Source organism: Microtus oregoni, unplaced genomic scaffold (genome assembly GCF_018167655.1).
Source record: "Microtus oregoni isolate MIOR12 unplaced genomic scaffold, Mior012 000026F_ref0000081, whole genome shotgun sequence".
Lineage (NCBI taxonomy): Eukaryota > Metazoa > Chordata > Mammalia > Rodentia > Cricetidae > Microtus > Microtus oregoni.
Window position 1 is genome coordinate 281,274 of NW_024543085.1, and position 21,864 is coordinate 303,137.

The window sequence follows — 21,864 nt, forward strand, 5'->3', positions numbered from 1 at the left end:
AGCACTGCCAGGTACTCTGCTGCTGAGGACCGTGGCAGAACCTGTTCCTCATATGGTAGAAAACAGCAAAATGTAGAAGGCAGAGCAAGCCTTGCCCTAAGCAAGTAATGCAGCCATTTTCCCCATTCCTAATTGTCCTTCTACGTATCATTTAAACAAGCCATCCCTTGCACTGTAAGCATCATCTTTTCTCTCCTCAAAAGTTCAGTGTCATACACTCCATAAAGGTGGACTTTAAGGACTGGAGAAATGGCTCAGCAGGTCAAGGCGCCTTCCTTCAAGCCTGAGTACCTGAATTCAATCGTGAGTTGTCCCTCAAGTTGCCCTCTGACTGCACTGTGGGATATAACCTACACACACATAAATAAAAATGTAAGATTTAAGATATTTTTACATATAGACTCTGTAAGAATTATCTTTTATTCTTCGGAAATATACATGAAGTATTATACTTTATGTAGAGGCAGATTCCATTCATCATTGGAAAACTTCCCTGCCTTCCTTTGCTCACTACTGGCTCCAAAACTGAATCACTTTAAGTTACTGTGCTAGCAATTCACTTTAATTTTTTCATTTTTTAATTATTCTTTGTATGGATGTTTTGCCTCCATGTGTGTATGTATACCTCATTCATGCCTAGTGCCTGCAGAGGCCAGAAGAGGACATTAGATCACCGAAAAGTGGAGTTTTAGATGATTGTGCGCTGCCATGTGGTTGCTGAGAATCCAGTGCTCTTGGAAGGCATTTCTTCTGTTCTAATTATTTTTAGGATTCTCTTTCTATGAATACATACACTGTGGACTATAGAAGTTGTTTGTTAAACCCACACAACCTTCAGACAGAGCAGTCATGGAACACATGAGCATTGCTTCACTTCCCTTGCTTGGTGACTTCTAAATGTAGTCAGCCTCTTAGAACTAAGGTCAAGTATGGGGCTGAAGAGAAAGCTTTGTACTAAAGGACACACACTGTTCTAGAAGACCTGCGGCTGCTCCCAGCACCCAGTGTCAAATAGCTCACAACTCCCTTGTAACTCCAGCTTCAGAGGATCCAGTGGTCTAGAATATCCTTGGACTGTACTCATAAGTATGTGCATGCATGCGTGCGCACTCACACACACACATAAATCTTTAAGAAAAAAAATGAAGTTCAGATATGAAGACACTGGGTTGGTTTTTTTTTGTTGTTGTTATTTTACATTTATGTGTATGTGCACACCTGTGCTACAGCATGTGACACTGAAAAACCTTACAGAAATTGGCTGTCCTTCCATGTGGGTTTCAGGGATCAAACTCTGATTGTCAGGCTTGGCAGCACCTCCACCGAAACATCTCACTGGCCCCCAACATTTTAAGATGGTTTTAAATAGATCATCTGCCTATGTGAACTGGCTGCCCTGATACAATCTAATTGTTTTGGTTTTTTATTTTACAGGTTCACCTGCCTTCTGATATCATATTGTATAAGGAGATAATTTTCAATTTCATCCTGCCATAAGGAAAGCATTAACTGAATTTTAAACAGATTCCCTTTGTAAACCAGTGGCTCTTTTGTGCTTTTTTCATTGTGTATATTCAGTGGGACCAACCAGTACAAACACACTTACGGTTGTGTACAAATCCTTGCCAGCACATAAAGACAAACTGGAGTTTGTGTATATAAACACCCACAGTAATCATTAAATTACATATATGTTTGTGGAATGCTAGCTTAAATGATTAAACTATAAACTGCATTTATCAGATGGGTGAAGGGTTTTAAAGTTTTTCAAATGACAATGCTGGTAGATGTGTAGCTCCTGCACTTTTTACTACAGGGCTTCATGTTTCTGCCTAATGTATTTGCTCCTGGTGCTGAAGACATAACATCACTTGGAGAGACCTATTTGTGTATAATGGTAGAGTATTTGAACTTCACTGGGATATTTTGTTTAGTACTGAAATAAAAATGACTTCACCACTTTCACCATACTGTATTTGAACCTTTATTTTTAACTAAGCCACAGCTCAGCTCATGGTACATATCATCTTGTTTCTTATCTCTAATAAGGAGAACTTAAGATCCAAAAAGTGGGTTTCTCTCTTCCTCCATTACGGAACATTTTCAGTGTGCCCTTGTATGAACTATCTATTATAAGTGTTTTCGACTCTTATGTTATTAGCATTGTCATGATTAGTCTATTTTATTACATTTAGTGTTCTTGTGTCCAAAGAAGCCTCCTCTCAATCTAAACAGAAATCAGCTCAAAGAATATTAAATTGTATCAAGAAGAGTGCAGCAAATTCAGGATGCCTCCTGCTAAGTCAGTCAAACTGGGAAACTCGGAGAATACAGCTCTCCAGAGGGCTTCTTCCCTACTTGCACAGCATTGCCTAAAATGGCAGCATTATTCTTTACATCTGGAAGATATTGTTTCACTAGTAATGGTCTTTATAGGAACACAATCACAAAGCTATACATTGCTGGGAATTTCTAATTAATATTATTTTTCATATTAACAACTAAGCTTTCTAGAAATAGAAAAGCTACTCTAAAGTAATTAGTTGCAGGGGAAAATTGTGCATAAAAACCTTTTAATACAGTTGCCAAGTCAAGGCCATTCTCTAGGAAAATGGATGGACAAGTGCTTGCCAGCTGAGTCTGCCCCACTGCTGGATGTACCGTCGACCTCCTACGGCCTTAGGTCTCTGCTGTGTTATTCTCAGTAACTGATCTGTTGAATTCTAGTGCCTGGGCCCTTTATTTAACCCCAGTACTGAAAATATGTCAAAGTCTAAAACGAGTCAGTAAACAGGCCAGCCTTACTCAAGAGTCACAACTCTTGTGCCACAAATCTACAAATCTAAGTCTAGAACCCTTCTCAGAATAATAAAGAAAATGCATTACATAGAAACAATCATCAACCTTTAATAAAAGCTGTGCATGCATAGATGCATGCAAATACAGCATCTATGACCTAGAAGTAGTCTAATAGCTACTGTAGCAAAAAGGAGAAAAAAGTGTAGTGAGTTCAACAACTATTGAAAAAATACCTGGTTGCTCACGAGGAGATGATAACACTAGTGACTTGCCTAAATTCATAACCCAAAGGCACTACCAACAGGAGTCTAATTCATACAAATAGGATCTAATTTTCCAAATTCTCAGATCCTTTGAACTGTGCTTACACTGTGTACACAATTTAAATCCATGAATAGACCGGTTAAATTTTTGTCAGACATTTTTAATGTGAAACCTTTAACAGCAGAGATTTGCCTTCATACAGAGTCTTTAAGCCTCTTAAAACTGTAACATACTTTAGGGGAAAAAAATGTTATTTGGGAGAGGGTATTTCTTTCCTTTTTTTGAGGGGGGAGGGGAGACAGTCTTGCTATGCAGCCTACGTTGGTCTCAAACTCAAAAATCCTCCTGCCTCAGCCTTAAGTGCTAGGCACAAGCATGAAACATGGGCACAGAATCATCTTGACTCCTCCAGTATGATGACAGGTATGTCACAGAGTTGGGCCCATGGTTACAATTGGTTAGGCTAGGGCTCCTGAACGCAGCTCCTACAAAATGCAACCAGTCATCACCATTTCTCATTCCAACCTAAAGCCCAGAAGTCACTGGTCTCAAGATCTTACTGAAACTTCTCTAACTGTATTCTGGAGAGGATACAAAGAACCTCAAGCAATCACAATCAAATCCCATAAAGATTCACCAAAATTTGACCACGCGGAGCTGGTAACATAGCACTTTTTAGTATTTATTATTTTTAGGAAACATGGCAACCAAGGCATGGTCCGATGTCTCTGCCATCTTCCTGCAGCTGTGCTTCAAGTTAAAATTTCAAAGGACACATCACTCCATCTAACTAGTGTTCACTTTCATCTGAAGCTTTGGCAGGGAGCTTTATTCTTTACCCTTTCGCATTTTTACACACAATTTGCAGAATCTGACTAGGCTTTTAAACTTACAGAATACACTCGTGAAAGTGGTCTCCTTGGAGCAATGTGTGCTTCTGAAGTTAACACCTGAACACTGTATTCTCTAGCCAACTATCTAGAGTCCCCGAAACAATTTCTAACTCAAAAGTTTGACTTCCATGAAGTCCTATCAAAACTATTATCAACTGTTTCAAATGCCATTAGATTTGCTAAAAATCACCTGCATTAATAAGACATTAAAATCAAACTGGCTTTCAGAATTACACACTCAAAAAAACAGTACACACTGAAAGTTGTTTCATAAGCTTCATTCTCTCTCAAGCTGCCGCTTGCAGTCATTAACCCACACTGGTTCCTTGTTCCTTTTTCATTTTGATCTTCTTTTGTAATGGATTACTGGGTTTTCAGGGGTGTGAATCATTGTTGTATAATTCACACTGGGAAAGTATCCATTGATGAGGTCAAATTCATACAAACGAAGCATAGTAGACCAAATTGTCTTAATTTGAACATATGCAAAATTTTCTCCAATACAACGATGCCGTCCTGTTTTTAAAAAAAGAAAAAAGTTTTCATCAGAAAAAGTTTTGAATTCTTACCTCTCTCAGCCTGAAGTGACATTTGTTTTAAGTGAGCAGGGGATGTGCAACAGCACAATAAAAGGATGACACCTTGTACAAAAAGTGATACTATAAAAAGCCCAGGAATTTCCAGTGTTGGAGGAAAATGAAGATGATTATGATAACATTTTGTGAAATTTAGCATTATGGAGGGCAAACAAAGAAGGCTTGGGTATGTGTAGAATATGGGTCCCAAGAGAGCTCTAGTGTTACGTCCAGTGTGATCCTGTGAATCAAAATTCATTTTGTCCAGTACAATGATAACAGAAGGGGATTTAATAAAGCCAAAATAACATCTATACTAGAATCAAAATCTACAAAAGCTGAGAAATTATGAAATGCACAGGGAAACAAGGCCAGAGCAACCTTAAGCATGGACTACACTAAAGAATTTAGGCTGATTTCAAATTTGATCACATGACTCAAGGTCCCGGAACCAGTGCAGTATGGTTCTAGACAAGGACCAACAAATAGATCACGGGGACAGAACCGAGTTCAGAAAGAATCTGATGTCTATCTGGTTGTCAGTCTTACATCAAGTTGAGAAAATGCTGGAATAACAAGACTAAACTATGGGTGTGAAGAGAATCTAAGAATCACGAGTTCATCCCTTTCTCACATCAAAATAGTTCAAGACAATCCTAGATTATCAATACTAAAGTCATTAAGGGTTAGTAAAGAACAGGAAATCACATTTATGGCAGGAGGCTGGAAAAAGACAATGTCATAATGTTTTAAGTCTGGAACATTTTGGCTGGGCCCAGCGTTATGGTGCACGCCTTTAATCCCAGCACTCAGGAAGCAGAGGCAAGCCGATCTCCATAAATTAGAAGCCAACCTGTAGAAGAACTCTACAGATAGAGCTCCAGGCCATTGAAAGGTACATAGTAAGATCCTGTCTCCAAAAAAAAAAAAAAAAAAAAAAAACAAAAAAAAAAACAAATAAAAACAAACAGAAGAGAGAAGAGAAAAAGGGAGGGGAGGGGAGGGGAGGGGAGGGGAGAGGAGAGGAGACATTGGGACATCTTTGTTGTAAATATTTTTTGCTAAAGAAAAAATAAAATTGAACACGGCTTACCACCATGCTTGCATAGCCCCTTAAGCATTTATTGGTGGGAGCCACATTTAAGGGAGCCACTTAACATTGGTCCATATTCAAGAAGTCTGGCTTAAAGTAAGAAGTTAATAGCCAGAAGTACCCTAACTGAATCAACAAAAGAACTGATAAATTCTGACTACTTACAATGTTATATAAAAAGTATAAACAGATAAATAAATAGGAAAGACAGAGCTGGAGTGAGATGCAGCCCCAAGCCAAGAATCGCAACTTCTAGAACTAGGAAGAAGCAAGAACCCTTCTTCAAAGCCTTCAGAGAGAGCATGGCCCTGCCAACACCCTTGATTTCAGACAATTGGCCTCCAGAATGGGAAGGTGACAGACAATCTTGGTTTTAGATACCCAGATTATGTTAGCTATAGAAACTCTACAATATTAACACAGGGATGAAGAAAAGCCAAGACCGTGATCAGGACCATCTGAAATGGAATGTACTGCCGCATAAGGCGCAGGAGCCGCATAAGGCGCAGGAGCCGCATAAGGCGCAGGAGCCGCATAAGGCGCAGGAGCCGCATAAGGCGCAGGACCAGTCCGGTGCGTTACAGCAATGGAAACAGGCACCAGTTTAGTGATGCTGCCTCTCTCATTACAGAATCTAAACTGCAGAACTAGGGGCCCTTTCAATTATTAATCTACAATCCTGTGTATCTCATGTTAAGTGTACTTATTAAATAATGATCTGAATTTCAAGGTCTTCATATATTTGGAACAAATAAAAGGATGTGGGTCAGAGCAATGAAGCATTATACAAAGATATATCCTTAGACTTAGAAAATATTTTACAGATTTTACAGAGCCAATTCCCAAAATCTTTCTCTCTCCTTCCCTATCTCTCCCCCCACCTTCAAGTTGTTTTACTGAAGAAAAACAAATAACAGAGGCAAATACTTTAACCTAAAACGTAAGCAGCCCTCTTACCAGCTCCAAACGGCACATAAGCAAACTTCTCTCCTGATGCTGGGTTATCCTGTAAGTAGCGGTCAGGATTAAAGTCCAAGCGTTCTACCCAGGAGTCCTTCAGCCTTTGGTTGATAGTAGGAGAAACACACACCTGATGCCCTGGAGGAATGGTGTACCCTGCCACAGTCTACAGAGTGAGAAATAAGACATCTCATTAGAGAATGTTTCAACACGGTACCAAACAAGGTGAACTACACATACGTTTAAAAACTGTCTAGATGATAAACCAACTGAAATTATCTACTGAACTAGAAGCATATATACAAACCCAGCTCAAAGCAGAGTAGAATTTCAAAACCTTTCATAATCTGACCTATATAATTCACACTTATAATTTTTACAAAATACCATATTATATCTAAAGCCAACAAAGAAATGACCCTCTAATCTTTAAAAACTGCAATTGTTAAATAAAAAGTAATAACAGAATTAGAGTTGCATGTTTACTATTTGTAATTATGTAATGATTTTCATACATTTATAATAATGACAGTTTTTACGTTTATAATTTAAAATATTCTCTCTGAAACTGGGCCCTAGGCAGGGAAATCTAGCCGAGACTTACCTGAGGGGTCCTGGCCATCCTCATCATGGTCATTATAGGAGGTCTCAGTCTTAATGTTTCTTTTATGCATCGGTCAAGCAAATTCAGATCCTTCAGCTTAAAAAAAAAAAAAAAATCAAGGATCATCTCTGGTATTTCCTCCCACACACACACAAATATTCACCATACCTCCACAGTAGGAGAAAATTATTCTAATTTTCTAGCCAGTGTGAGAGTAAAAGGGCAGTGGTAACTAATTCATAATGGCTGGGAAGGTTACTCAGTCAATGGAAAAAGTGGGGGCCAAAATAACACGGAGAGGGGCAACTGTATGGTTAAGGACCAAAAAAAATTCACTCTTTGAAAAACTGAGATTTTCAATAATCAGTGTCAACTTTTTCAAAACTCTGACAAATTAGACAAAGGCATATAACAATCTACCATAAGTTCATTCAAGAAAAAACAATGCTGTATGTTGGTGAGCAAAGCAAGCTTGGTGTTACCTTACACTGCAGATCAGTGGGAGCCTTGGAAAGCAAAGCATGGCAACTACAGCCTCGCTATTCAGAGAGGGCAGAGCAAATATGCCGAGAAGAGCCAGACAGAGCAGCACCTCCCTCCCACATCCAGAAGCTGAGGCAGCCTTGGCTAAATTGAGAACTTATATTGAAAAAACAAAAAAGAAATATCCAGCAGACATTGTTTAATACTGTTAAGTACGTGAGGTAGTGGTACAATTAATAAAACCAGATACTTAACAAGACGACACCTGGAAAATGAAAATGACAAGAGACCCTAAAAGTCCTTAACATGAAGCCGCATGCATTGCACAGGAAAGCAGCACAGACATGACAGAGATCCAGTCTCCCACCTGGGCTGACCAGCACACACCACTGTAACCTCCTGACGCACTCCTGATAACATGCCATGAACATGCATAGCGCCTCAGCAAAAGCTGAGTTCAAGACAGTTTAAAAAATCTCTAATTGATACGCTCAGGAATGGCAGCATCTTTAATCCCAGAGGCAGGCAGATATCTGGGAGTTCAAAGCCAGGCTGGTCTACACAATGAGTTCCAGACCAGTCAGAAAGACATAGTGAGATGATTATCTCAAACAAAACAACAACAAAAAAGATTTACAAAGTCTCTAATCACTGTGTGGCCACAGAAATAAACAGGAGAGTTCACTGAATACAGATGAATGCAGACATCTGTTTATGAGAGTCACTGAACATAGACAGGATCACACACGTTTACAAACCCTGCAGAAGGAACAAACCTCGGGGTTAGGGATCTCATTTCTAGAGCTGCTACTGCTTTTCAATATAGCAAATTCAACAAAAATATTAGAAACTTAAAAAAAAAAAAAGGAAACTAAGAACTACAACTACAGCTCATATATACCACGAAAGGAAGATTAATGGGAACTATCATTAAATTGGATTTTTTTTAAATTAAAGCAACTAGCCTCTTATAGAGTATTAAAATTTAGTAATATAGGAAGAGAACAGAAATCACCAATGGGATAGCAGTCAGAAGCCACTTGGAGGCACACGGGGTGTGTCCGTTTTCCTTGTTGGCCACCGTTCTGTTGACCCTTCCTCTCCCTCTCCAACATTCTCAGCAGCTACCAGTTGACCTCAGGGAGCAGACCTGCAGTTCTAACTGCCCATCCTGCAACCCTCAAAAGGAAATGGGCAGCCATGACCACAACCTCCAATAAGGAAACACACTGAATTTACTAAATGAATTTAAACGGACTATTATAAATACCTTCAAAGAACAAAAACAAAATTAGGCCTAAAGAATTAAAGTATGAAACAATATAACAATACCTCATGAAATAGAAAAAATAGTTTTTTAAAAAATTATAAAAATTCTGCAACTGGAAGATATAAGTAAGACTTTCACTAGAGTAGATCAATAGCAGATTTGAACTGGCATGAGAATGAACATAAAAAGAATACTTAAGGGCCGGCAAGACGGCTCAGCAGGAAAAGACATTTGCTGCCAAGCTTGATGATGCATGCAGTGGAGAGAAGCAGCTCCTCCGTGCTGCCCTCTGCCACCTCCTGGGCACCATGGCACACACAGGCACACAGCGCACACAATAAATAAGAAACAACGCATTGAAAGAATAAAAATAGGCTTAACAAAGGGGTATAAACCTTTTCAATGACAAGTAAAAAATAAATAAAAAATAAAAATGTTGGAAGAAATTAAAAGACCAAAAATAAGGAAAAGCTACACCATGACGCCATGTTCATGGAGTTGTGTCTAAAACAGTAGGATGGCAGTACTCCCAAATGTGGTGCATTCAATTACAAGCTCACAGAAATTGACAAGCTGACTCTAACATTCTTTTTGTATTTTATTTTACCTACCCACCACAATTCCCCCTCCCTCTCCCCTCCAGCTCCCCCCATCTCGTCTAAACTTCTAGTAAAAATTGAATAAACTAGAAATAACTATAATAGTTGGAAAAGATTAGAGCCACACTCTGAAATTTAAAACTTACAGAAGTAAACATAGTTAACTCATAAGCTAGACACTCATCTTGATAGAATGGAATTCAGAGTTCAGAAATAAAGCCTTAAATTTGTGGCCAATAAATTTTTGACAAGCCCGTTCTGGGGGAAAGTAGTCTTTTCAACACACAGTGCTGGGATAAATGGATCTCTACACACAGAACAGGCACAAGGGTTCTTATCTCACATTATATTCAAGTTTAATTCAAAACAGGACAAAGACCAAAAAGTAGAAGGAAACTAAGAAGAAAACAGAGGGGTAAGTAAGTCTTCACACCTTTTGTAAACACACACCTGCTCAGGACAGTGAAAGGCAGCCTTATTATAAAGAGACAGGATCTGAACAGTCTCCTAAGAAAATATCTTAAAATACTCAGTCATCAGGGGAAAGTTACTTAGCTCAAAAGACCACGTCACATACATTACAGCCAGGAGGATAGCAAACATCAGAACACAATGCTACTGACAAAGTTAAAAACTGAGCAAATGTTTGGAAAACATTTTAGAAGTTCAATACATCAATATGTATTGCTGTATGACCCAGCAATCTCACTCCTAGGTATGGACCTCATAAAGTGGAGATAACCCAAATATGTAAAAAATGGACAAATGAATAAGTAATATGCAGTATGTGCCTATTATAGAATATTATTGGAGACAAAGATTGAAATACTGACACATGCTCCAACATGGATGAACCTTATCCCTCTGTTACAGCTTGGATGTCATTAAATATTCACCAGCCACTAGCACTCAGGAGGTCAATGCAGGTATCTCTTAAGTTGAGGTCAGCCTGGTCTACATAGTAAGTTCTAAACCAATCACGAGCTACACAGTGAAACTCTCTCTCAAAAAAAAAAAAAAGAAAGGAAGGAAGGAAGAAAGAAAGAAAGGAAAAGAAAAGAAAAAATGTAATCCAAAGGTTCATATGGTGATGGCAGGAAGTAGTGGGGCATTTTTAAAAGATTAATAATGGGGAATCATCAGACCCTCTGAGTAATTAAGGTTAACTACTAGGGAAAGAAGTTAATTCGTAAGAGGTAATTGGCATATTACCAGTCAAAGATGATACAATAAAATTACAGCTGTATATCCTCTATTATATATGTCTATAATATATATATATGTATATACTATGCTTATATAAAAAAATGAGAAACATATATACATACATATATATAGATTTACCCCAGGAATGTAAGAATATCTGGATGTAACATACCATTTTAATGAAGTATCTAAACAAAATATAATAGAAAAAGGATAAGACCAGGGCGTGCTTCAAAAGTAGCTGCCAAGTTATTCAGTGAATGAGTCCTCTCCTGTTTTCCTGCCCAGCAAGCTCAGTGGAGTGCTTATATCATTTCTACCCAAACACAGGCCACAGAATTCCATGTACTCCAAAGCTCCTACACTTTATAAAAAACCACAACATACATATGATATAGTCCATGTCCAGAGGCCAGACGTCAAAAGCTAAGCAGCAAAGCAACAGGGTAGAGCACGCTAAAGCCTCAGTACGAAATCCACCTGTGAAGTTTAGAGAAGCTTGGCTCTTACTGTTCCCTAAGCTTGTAGAAAAGTCTCTGAAAGCCTATCAGCAGTTGGAGCTATAGTGACAGAAGGCCTCAAACTGTGCACAAACCTGCTCATACGTTAAGGGAGGCAGGTCCTCACCACACACTGCTTTCTGTTCTAAGTAGCACTTTTCTTGAAGCGGTTTATCTCTGGCCAAAAAGAAGCCCATCCAGGCACTGGTGGTGGAGGAGGTGTGCTGTCCTGCCAGCAGGAGTCCGATGAGCATCCCCGCTATCTCGTCATCTGTCAGAGGGTGCCCGTCCCTGGGGATGAACCACACACTTAACATTAATACAATTTATGGACATAATCAACTCTCTTCTTACCTACTACCAATCAGGGTCCCCCCCCCAAAAAAAGACCAACCAGGAGAAAGCAAGATGTGGAAGACTTCCTTCCAGTTTATTTGCCGATGTTACCTATGCCTGCTTCTGGGGTTGCAATAAGGCACAAGGGCCCAGTGCTTCGTGTCTCTACAATTTACAAGTACCAATGTATTGCCCCACTGCCTTTCCTTTTTAACCGGAAATACCAGTAATCTACATCTTCATGTCCAAGTTGTAGTTTCAGCTTAACGTGTGATCTGACAGTTCTTACTTGTATGTAGAGTCTAGTAAAGTTTGGAGAATGTCATCAACTTTTTCTTCGGACTGCCTGCGTTTCTTGATGGCCTTATAGAAAATATTCTTGATCTCTCGATGGGCTCTGTCCCTGCGTCTACAATTTAAAACCAGAGTATTTTCAATAGAGTAATTATTCTATAGACTCACATTCTAAACTAATAACAAACATAAAACATTAGTTTACTAATCTAAGTAAGTGACAAAAACTTAGAACCAGAAAAAAGGTGCTGTAGGACAATGGTTTATACCCTGCCAATTGTATTTTAATAAAACACTGCTGGCCAGTAGCCAGACAGGAAGTATAGGTGGGCAACTGGCAGGAAGTAGAGGCAGGGCGACGAGAACAGGAGAATTCTGGGAATAGGAAAGCTCAGCCTGCAGTTGTTACCCAGACACAGAGGACACAAGATGTGACTGCCTTGCCGAAAAAGGTACCAAGCCACGTGGCCAACACAGACAAGAATTACGGGCTAATATAAGTTATAAGTTATAAGAATTAATTAATAAGAAGAGCCTGAGATACTGGGCCAATCAGTTTACAATTGATGTAGACCTCTGTGTGATTCTTTAGGACTTAACGACTGCAGGAACCAGGCAGGACAGAAAACTATGTCAACAAAAATGAGTTGTGAACTCACATTGTAGTCATGCTGACAGTTCTTAGTGCAAAGCTAGTCAACATAGCTCATACTGCTAACACACGACCTAGATAAATAGGCATGACATTGCCTTCAAGCATTTTCCAGTTCAACATAACACATGTCTAAATTAACATAAGGGTCTGATTTTCCAAATCAATCCTCAAAGCTACCAAGTCGCACTGGCTCTCATAGGATTTTACTCTACTTCTCACTTTCTATAACTGCATAATTTTTTTTTGCATGAAGAAAAGTCCTTGTGTCAAAACACATGCTCCAGCTTCAAAACCTTTCTTTTGGTCAGTGTGCTCATTGCCTCCAATTCATAAGAGACTCCACTCAATCCACATAGCTAGTGAGCAACAACAAGACTCTAAAACCAAGCAATATTGAGGTGGAGAAGATGGCTCAGTAGTTCAGTAGAGCTCTTACAGAGATTGGGAGTTGAATTCCAAGAACCCACATCTGACAGCTCAAACAGCAGAAATCCTGGAGCTGGTGTTACCGGCTGTTTGAGCTGACAGATAATGCCTCTAGCTGTAGCGGCGTAAACAAATGCAGACAGATTGTAAAAATATATATAGTTTTAATGTAGAAATAGACTTACAGAACCACCGTTCCCGCGGGGACCAGGAAAGCAGAAGAGACAGCTCGGAGCACGCTCGCCAAATTTATAGGCAGACATTAGCCCGAGGCGAACACGCCCCCTAAGGAGCGGGACTTATCCCTACATCTAGCCTCTGCAAATACCAGCACTCATGTGTGCACACACATGAGACACACCACACAGAGCGACAAAAGAGAGACAAGAGGCAAAGATAAAATCTTTATTTTAAAAAGTAATACTGAGCCGGGCGGTGGTGGCGCACGCCTTTAATCCCAGCACTCAGGAGGCAGAGGCAGGTGGATCTCTGTGAGTTCGAGGCCAGCCTGGTCTACAAAGGGATTTCCAGGACAGGCTCCAAAGCTACAGAGAAACCCTGTCTCGGAAAAAAAAAAAAAAAGTAATACTGACTCCTAAAAGCCCATCAAACTCTCTAATGAAAACTGCCTTATTTCACTTAAAGCACTACTGTTGAAGACAATTGAGACACACAGAAAGGAAGATTCCATTTCAACATCATAATGTGAGTAAAAAATAGGGATGAAGGCATAAGGTTTAAATAAGTAAGTAAATAGTAGGGCTTTGACTTAGAGGTAGAACATGTGTTTAGTACGCCCAAGGTTTAGTAACAAAAAATTAAAAGTACATGGAATAATTTCACTAAACCAGTTGGTTTAAGTAAAACAGGGAAAGATCAGGCTATAACATGAAGCACTAGAAATTTGACAAGAACCAAGAAATGGAGGAGATAGAAACAAGACGATGTTATGTCAGAGAAACTATGGGTGAGGAGCAGTGCAGTGCATGCCAGCACAATATACAGACAAGCATTTCTTTTCGGTTGCTTTGGTTTTTGTTTTTTTGTTTTTTTTACTGCAAAGTTTCTTATAAATGCTGATTTCCAGGGACCCTCCCTGTGCTTGCTCTTTCACTGTAATAGCCTTTATTTGGCAGCAAAATAGAAGGTGTGAGCCACGTGGTGGTGGCACAAGCCTTTAATCCTAGTGCTAAGGAGAAAGAGATAGGTGAATCTCTGTGAGTTTGAGGCCAGCCTGATCTATAAAGAGTTCCAGTGCAACCAGGAATGTTACAGAGAAACCCTGCCTCGAAACAAAACCAAAAACAAACAAAAATAAATAAAGGGGTGGATATCAATGGAACAAAGCTAATAGTTTAATTCCATCTCACATAAACAGAAACAACCTAGAAAGGGAGGAAAGCAAGCAGTTATTAAGACCTGAGCTCCACACCAAGTCCTAAAGACCACGTTGCTTTGAATCAGAGGCAGTTCCTGCCCTTAAGGAAACTACAGTACCGTTAGCAAGGAGACAAACAAAATCAAATAAATGCACAAACAGCCAAAAGAAAGGGCCCAAGAGAAGTACTGAAAAGCCAGCAAGGCTTTCAAACAAGTGCTTTGGAAAGGTCATGGCTCTAAGTACAGCTTAGAGACTTCTTGGAGTAAGAAGACATATTAGGTAAGCAAATTATTACAAGACACAACAAACTACCTTCTCAATAAAATAAAGCTTACTTTAAATGAACTCACTATATAAACTGCCTTGAATTCTTATAAAATGGAGGCTCCTAAACAGCCCAAATCAGAAAGTACACAAACAGCACAGTAACAAGTGCAAAGTGCTCCTTATCCATACCTGAAACTGGGCAGAGGCAGCCAACCTGGCAGCAGCCAGGCAGCATGGCTAAAACCTCCATCCAAATCTGCATACAGCTGGGCCACCTTCTCATTGAGTTGACTTCTAATTTCCTTTCCATGTAAACAATGGCTAGCTGTTAAAATTATGAGCTCCGAAAGCGCTTCAAACACATCTAAAAGGAAGAAAAGATAATTCTCATTACAATTTTCAAAAATCTTTTAAAATAATTTAACATATAAAGAAATTGTGAAGAAAAAAATGGATATATAAAAATTGGAATATATCCAATATTTATGAATCCTATTCATCCTCCAAAGTCTTCAGACAGCTACACAGCTGTGCAAAACTCTGGAGGCAATAAACCGAAGCCACACTGCCCCTCTGGCCCCAGTTTGAAGCTAGCTGGACTATATAGCAAGGGCCTTCACAAATAAACAAACGATAGGCATTCTAATGTGCACATCAGCGCCTTCTGTGACTAGAAAACACATCATCACAGCAGCTTCATGTATAGTGATATTAAAGTTCCTACATCTTTTATAGGAGCTTACGGCCAACATCAGGAGGTGGTGACCTGCTGCCTTGGCCCCACTGGCCCATAAGCAGATATGGCTCCTGGTATAGATACACCAACTGCTCTCAGAAGACAATACTTAGAAGTGCACACTAAAGACTGCATTTGGTGTCACAACTGCAGAGTCATACACACTTCCCAAACCATTAGACACACAGCAGTTCTACACCATACTGTACTTCGTTCTGCACACACACATAACCAGAAAAGAATAGGACCAATGTAACGATTTTGCTTACTTCTTTCTCCACTTTCTCCCCAACTCTGAAAGTATTCCTCTGTTTCTTTTTCAATTATAGAAACATACTGCTTAAAGTGGGCTATGTTAAGGCCACTTTTTAACATTTTCTTCTGCTCCAAAAAAACCTTTAAAAAAATTAAGGGTACAGAACATTAAAATACATTTTTTATTTTATTCTAAGCTACATCAGATTATTCTAGCTACATAACAAAAAAAACATTCTTAAATTTGAAAACAAAAACAATAACAGGATTTCTAAAAACTAAACCACATATGGAAACTTAAAAAAAAAAAAAATGGGAAGGGGTTCCTCTCCCTGGATCCTAGAAAATGATCCATCAGGAACCCTACCTCTCACCTTCTAATGTCCCACCACTCTTTATTCAGAGACCCACTCCCAATCTCGGTTGTATTCTAATCTTCAACCCAAACCACTTAATACACTTTCCCAAAAGTTCATTACACTTCACTATGTCCTCCTTCAACTATGTTCTCATCACATTTCTAGATATCATTCATCATTGACACTATCTTCCAGAAATTTAGAACAGCCTAAATAAAATAATTTTTGAACTAATTTAAACTTTTTGAAGCATTTAAACTTTAAAAATTCTAATAAAATATTTAAAATAATAAAGAGATAAATCTGGGCAAAAATTTTTGAAAACCATTGCTTTTACAAAAGGGGAGACTTTCTTCTACTACTCCAAACCCAGAAATATTAAAATTGACTCTTCACTGCCATCCCCATTACCTAATTATATTCTACTCATAACACACCAATATGCTAATTTGGGAGCAGGTAAACATAATACCCAGAGTAGACAGATTAAAAGAATTTTTTTTTTTTTAAAGATCAGGTCTCACACTACAGTCCATGTTGGGCTTGAACTCAAGATTCTCCTGCATCAATTTCCCAAATGCTGGGATCGCTGGTATGAGTCACCACAGATAGCTCAAGAAGAGTTCTGATGTCAACAATTTTCAACTCCAAGCTCTTGGACTAGACTCCCAAGCAGTAGTAAGAAGTCCTTTTGATGAATAATGGTATTTTCTTGTTCCTTTCTCAAGTCAAATCCCAACATGCTAAATTATTGTTGAGTCTATTTCCTTGTATCGGAAAACCATTTAAAAATTTGTTTAGCCTTGACAACAAATATAAAATAAAATACCCATCCCTTAAACAGCTCCCCATAGTTTCTTTTTAAATATCACAACATTTCTAATTTCTTAAGTCAAAGAAGAAATTAGCCCTGCATTACAAATGTGTAATATTACGTAACTAGATGTAACTACTCTACTATAGTTTAGGTTTGTGTTTTATCCAAGACAGACAGGCCACCTACTGCATTTGGCACATCATATGCAACCCCCTTCCCAAATACGGGCGTGGTCAGTCGGCTGTAGACATCCTCCGCATTCAGATCTTCATTTTTACTATTGAAAAGCAGTGCAGCCGCATCACTCCCCAGAAGGTAAGTAAACGTCTTGCCCACCATGGTAAAGCTGAATACAGGACCATACTAAAAAAGAAAAGTAATGTGAAAAAAACACTCCTTACATCACAGAATTAAAGGAAAGGCTCCAAATACTCATGAACTTTTAAGCAGCTGTTTTCATCTGGCCATATTACACCTCCTGTCTTCATCACAAAAGCAGCATAAATATAATGGTTTGTTCTTCTCCACAGTTTATCCTGAAAGTATTTTCTACTACGCAAAACATCAGAATTCTAATGTATTTGATCATTAGGTGCTACTGTTAGCTCAGTCAGTTGCTCTCCATTATTGAATATATAGGTAATATGCGAGTTGTTTTTAATTATTGTTTTGCTTTATGTTGACTATATAGAATTCTTTAATAAGCATTTATAAGAATATAACTTTTCCTTTTTGTTAAAAACGAATTTATTGGGGCTGATGAGATGGCTTATGGGTAAAATCACTTGCCATCAAATCTGACAACCTGAGTTTGATCTCCAGAATCCATGAATTGAATGATGTCAAAGAATCATTACAACAAAAGGTCTTGCACAAGTAAGTCAGGACAAGTGCAGTATAAGAACAGAGACTGGGGAGCTGGCTCTGTGTTCTGCTCTTGCAGAGGGCCTGAGTTCGGTTCCCAGCACCCACACTGGGTAGCTGCCAGCTGTAGCTACAGCTCTAGAGATCTAATGCCCTCTTCTGGCCTTGGCAAACAGCTGCATTTAGACACACATACTATCAGAGACACAAAGGCTTTCCAAACAACTAAAACCAAATCTTAAAAGGAAAGTGTTGAGAACACTTTGGATGCAGGAGAGACATGCAAGCCCCAACCTACTGACAATTCCTGGCTGCTAGGGACTGAAGAGGCAGGTTTTAAGGGTGTGGCCCGAAGCACGTTCACCATGCTCTAATGGATGGCCCCACACCCATGCATATACAAACAGCACAAATTGCACTGAGTGCTTTATTTTTTAAAATAAAGTTCAGAGGGAGACATGGGGGAAAAAAATCAAGGAGGAATGGGAAAAGTGGAGTGGAAGTTAATACGATCAAAATACAATATGTACACTTATGAAATTCTTAAAGACAATTTTAAATTACATTAAAACAAAGGAGAGAGTTCTGTTAAGTAATTAATTGAAATAATTAACAAGTGAAGTGAGTAACAAGAAGTCTATGCAAAAGCACTGCTTGCAGAGGAAAGCTTCAAGGACTTAAATATCTACATTGTCCAAGTGGAGAGTGAAATCACACTGGATCGACAGAGCAATGGATAAAAGACAGAAAACCCCAAAGATACATGATTAAGGAAAGTGATAAAAGTCAGCTTTGACTATAAATAGTGAAAATAAAATTTAAGACTATTTTTTAAAACATAATTGTTAGAAAGACAGGTTTCTTCACATTGTAGAGACTAACCCAGGACAAACACTCTGGGAAGCTAAACAGGTCAACAAGGCCTTTTATCTCTTAAACCAGAGATGTTTTCAATAATGCCAATATGCAGAGAGGGTACAACATTTATTTAATGCATTTCCATTTAAAGAAAAGCACTTCTCTAAACTAGTTTCTCCACCTCTGATTTTTTAAAAGGCTTACCTTCTCATATGCATTTTCCAGGAACTCAATTGGACTTTTCCCAAATGCTATTGCATGGCCAAGGAATGGAATTGGAGAGAAAATGTACGGTGGACTTTTCTGCAAAAAAAAAAGAAAAGAAATTTTAATTTTCATTTAATTAAGAGTTGTTAGAGAGCCAGCTTGAGATTACTGTTTAAAAAAAATAAGTATATTTTAGAGAAAGTATAGTCAAAAAGAATTCAAAATAGAAATGACTAGGCAGAAAGGCACTGCAATTTTGAACATCGGTAGCTAACAAAAAACGTCCAATATTATTGAGGCTTCAGGCAAAAAGGTGGAGCAAACAAGGGGAGAGTTGACTGCATTCCCAAAGTTTCTGCAGTCTACGAGCACTCCTTTCAATTCCAGAGTCTTGCCTGACTTTTTCTGAAACAGAAAAAGCCAGATAGTAAACTACAGAAAAGAAAATGTTTCTCACATTTCCAGGGAAACAGAAGTTTGTCATGCTTCTCTGACTGCAAATAACTAGAACCATCAATAACGGACCTTCTCCAGCAGGAATTTTGTAGTGCTTGTCTTAAAAGGGCTTTAGATGCCACCAAATAACATCTTCAGATTGCCAAGACTCTGCGAGGAAAAAACGTGCAGCGATGAAAATAGATGATGTTCCTCTCATCTTTGGTGGTCTCAAAACAGCAAAACCTCACAGCACTTTAGAATAAGGTACCTTTGTCTTTCCAGTGGTAAATACAATCTCCTCAAAGCAATGTAGAAGCACACTTTCAAGCTCACCACCCAAGGAGTGAAGGCTGGAAGATGTGCCAAGGTGAGCCTTGCCTACAGAGCGAGTTCCACCGCCGCCACCCTGGGTTACAATAAGGCCCCGCCCCCAAAAAAAATGCTTTTAACATAGCATATCTAATAAAAGTAAGAAATAGTAACTGTCTAGTGCTTGTTCGGGTTGAAACAAAAATAATTTTAAAAGCAACTTGGTTAGGATTTAATGCTGGATACAGTGCCGTTCTTAACATTCCATTGTCGGTTTCAAATGTTGATTACAAAGGGCATTCATCAAATAACATTTGGGAGACTTGGAGCTCGTGGTTTGCTGTAGTGCTAGGTTAGATTATTTTAACAGTATCACGCTCTCCTCAGGCACTTATGAACTGGCCACAATTTCCCTGACACTGATATTAATAGCCATTACCTCCAATAGCCCACAGGATACTAAACACACAAGGCAATAGAGAGAGGGACGGCCACCGGGGCCGCTGTTGTCCATATTACTCGCCACCAAGGCCCTCACAAAAATCCTGAACACCTCGAAAGGAAACAGCAAAGCCAGTACAGCGTTCTGCATTTACAGTCCACGTCCAAGACCAGCCAACTCCATCCAAAAGGCCACACACACCAGTCTGCACTTCCATCGCTACAACTACAAACGCTGCAAAAGCGAGAGCCTAGTCAGATGGTCAAAGCAAGTTACTGCCACGGCAGAAACTGCGGCGGCCAGCACAGCCCCGAATTCGGATTCCAACGACCCCACTACCGAAAGCAAAGATCAGGATCGCCTGCAACACCGGCGTCTGCAGCCACCACCCGGGCCCCCAGCCGCCCTCCCCCGCAAGGCTGACCCAGGCACAGAACGAGGACCCCTGAGGTGCACGTACCGCCCCGGCGGGCAGCTGGACCATGTGGCCCACTGCGAGGCGGAACAGGTAGACCAGGCTGAGCGTGAAGGCGCAGGCGATAAGCAGCGTGGAAGGCAGGTTGCCTCCTGTCACCTGCTCCATCGCCTGGCCCAGCACCAAGCCGCCCGACTGCAACAAGCCCAGGAACACCATCCCGGCCGACCGCCGCGTCGCTCCCCCTGGACGAGCTGGAGGCCGAGGTCGCCGCTGCTTCTCCGAAAAGATGGAGCAGGAGAAGCCGACTAGTGGGCGTCGCAAGGCGGCCCCGGCCTCCGGGTCTCGACAGGCCCGGGCACCTCCCACACCCGCGGCCCGCCGCGCGCCACCGGCACGTCACAGACAGGGCGGGGCCTGCTGGCGGCCACGCCCCCTCTGACCTCGGGGATCCTTGCGCCACCGAGGGGGCCTGAGGGAGTGGGCTTTGCCCGTGGCACTGGGGTTCTGGCAAGCAAGTGATCGCTGCAGACACGGCCACGCCCTGAGGACCGCGGGCCACGAGGGCCCTTGATCCCCAGGAACACAGCGCCGGGAGCGGGCACGGGAGGGCCTGGCGGAGGGATCTCGAGACCAGCCTGCTGGAGGCGGCAAGGCAGAGGCGAAGCGCTCTGTGATTGCACCGCGCGCCGCTGAGGTGATGTCGGCCTATGTGGCGTCAGCGGGACTGGCGGCCCGGGCACCGCCCCCTGTGTGGGGCGCAGGCTGCTGCACCTATCCCGCCCTGGTATCGCTTCACGGACTTTTGGTGAGACCTGCCCTTCATGAGCCCTGCAATCGGAGTTGTGAAAAAACGAGGTTCTGCAGACTCAGACTGGAGGATGAGGCCGTGGGCTCACCCGTACCCACCCAATTACAATGTGTTGTTTGTGTTGTTCAGCAGGTTGTTCGTATAGGGCCACGGAGTTAACAAGTGATACTTGTGTAGTATGCTGTTGCACCAAAACAGATATCAGTGAACTGAGGCCAGAGCTCCCCAGTACCCCCTTTCTAATAGTTTACTTGCTAGATTTGAAGCAGGAGTTACCCTGATCACACTCATTCTCAGATGACATGCTTCCAAATTTAACTCTCCTTCGTGATCCTTCACACGGGGTCCTATACAGCTACATTTATTTATTCAACCAGATTTAAGAGCTAGGTTTTTTGGCTAAGCTTGGAGATGACAGCGTAGTGGACGAGACAAAACTGCTGCCTTCTACCCGGAGAGCCACATTTTATCTTAGCAGGTCAATAAAGGCCCAAACTAAACTTATTTCTTCCCACGCCTCAGCCAGCAAGCCTTCCTGCTGTGGCCATACGGGAAGGTCTTTACACCGTTTAACTACTTCCTCACATCGGTCATCGAATCTAATAGTCCGTTTTTATTGCCACTGCTTGAGGTAAGAGCCTCATCATTTAGGATCTGTGTTACTACAGCAGGAACGTTGTTCACCGTATTTGTCACCGTATTCCCGGGCCTGTCTTGTGTGCTTGATGAACTAGAGTAAGTCCAGATC

General features: G+C 40.6%; 1 protein-coding gene across 1 annotated transcript; it reads right to left on the bottom strand.

Annotated features, from left to right (window-relative positions):
- Positions 1 to 3,724: 3,724 nt before the first annotated feature.
- On the bottom strand, positions 3,725 to 20,933 carry LOC121463334 (lanosterol 14-alpha demethylase). The gene is made up of 10 exons (XM_041675483.1): positions 20,351 to 20,933; positions 18,699 to 18,797; positions 16,959 to 17,135; positions 15,611 to 15,737; positions 14,795 to 14,969; positions 11,872 to 11,991; positions 11,342 to 11,537; positions 7,189 to 7,284; positions 6,582 to 6,750; positions 3,725 to 4,472 (listed from the first exon to the last, which is right to left on the bottom strand). Exons 1-10 carry the CDS (start codon positions 20,522 to 20,524, stop codon positions 4,294 to 4,296), a joined length of 1,512 nt encoding a protein of 503 aa, XP_041531417.1. The 5' UTR covers positions 20,525 to 20,933; the 3' UTR covers positions 3,725 to 4,293.
- Between the last annotated feature and the right edge of the window lie 931 nt (positions 20,934 to 21,864).

What these genes read in the sequence shown, in the direction of transcription:
- LOC121463334 (XM_041675483.1), bottom strand. Translation starts at nt 20,524, where the DNA reads ATGGTGTTCCTGGGCTTGTTGCAGTCGGGCGGCTTGGTGCTGGGCCAG. An exon ending in CATATGATGTGCCAAATGCA is followed by an intron (nt 15,738 to 16,958) that starts GTAGGTGGCCTG and finishes ATTTTTTTAAAG; the next exon opens with GTTTTTTTGGAGCAGAAGAA. An exon ending in CTGCCTCTGCCCAGTTTCAG is followed by an intron (nt 11,992 to 14,794) that starts GTATGGATAAGG and finishes TTTAAATTGTAG; the next exon opens with ACGCAGGGACAGAGCCCATC.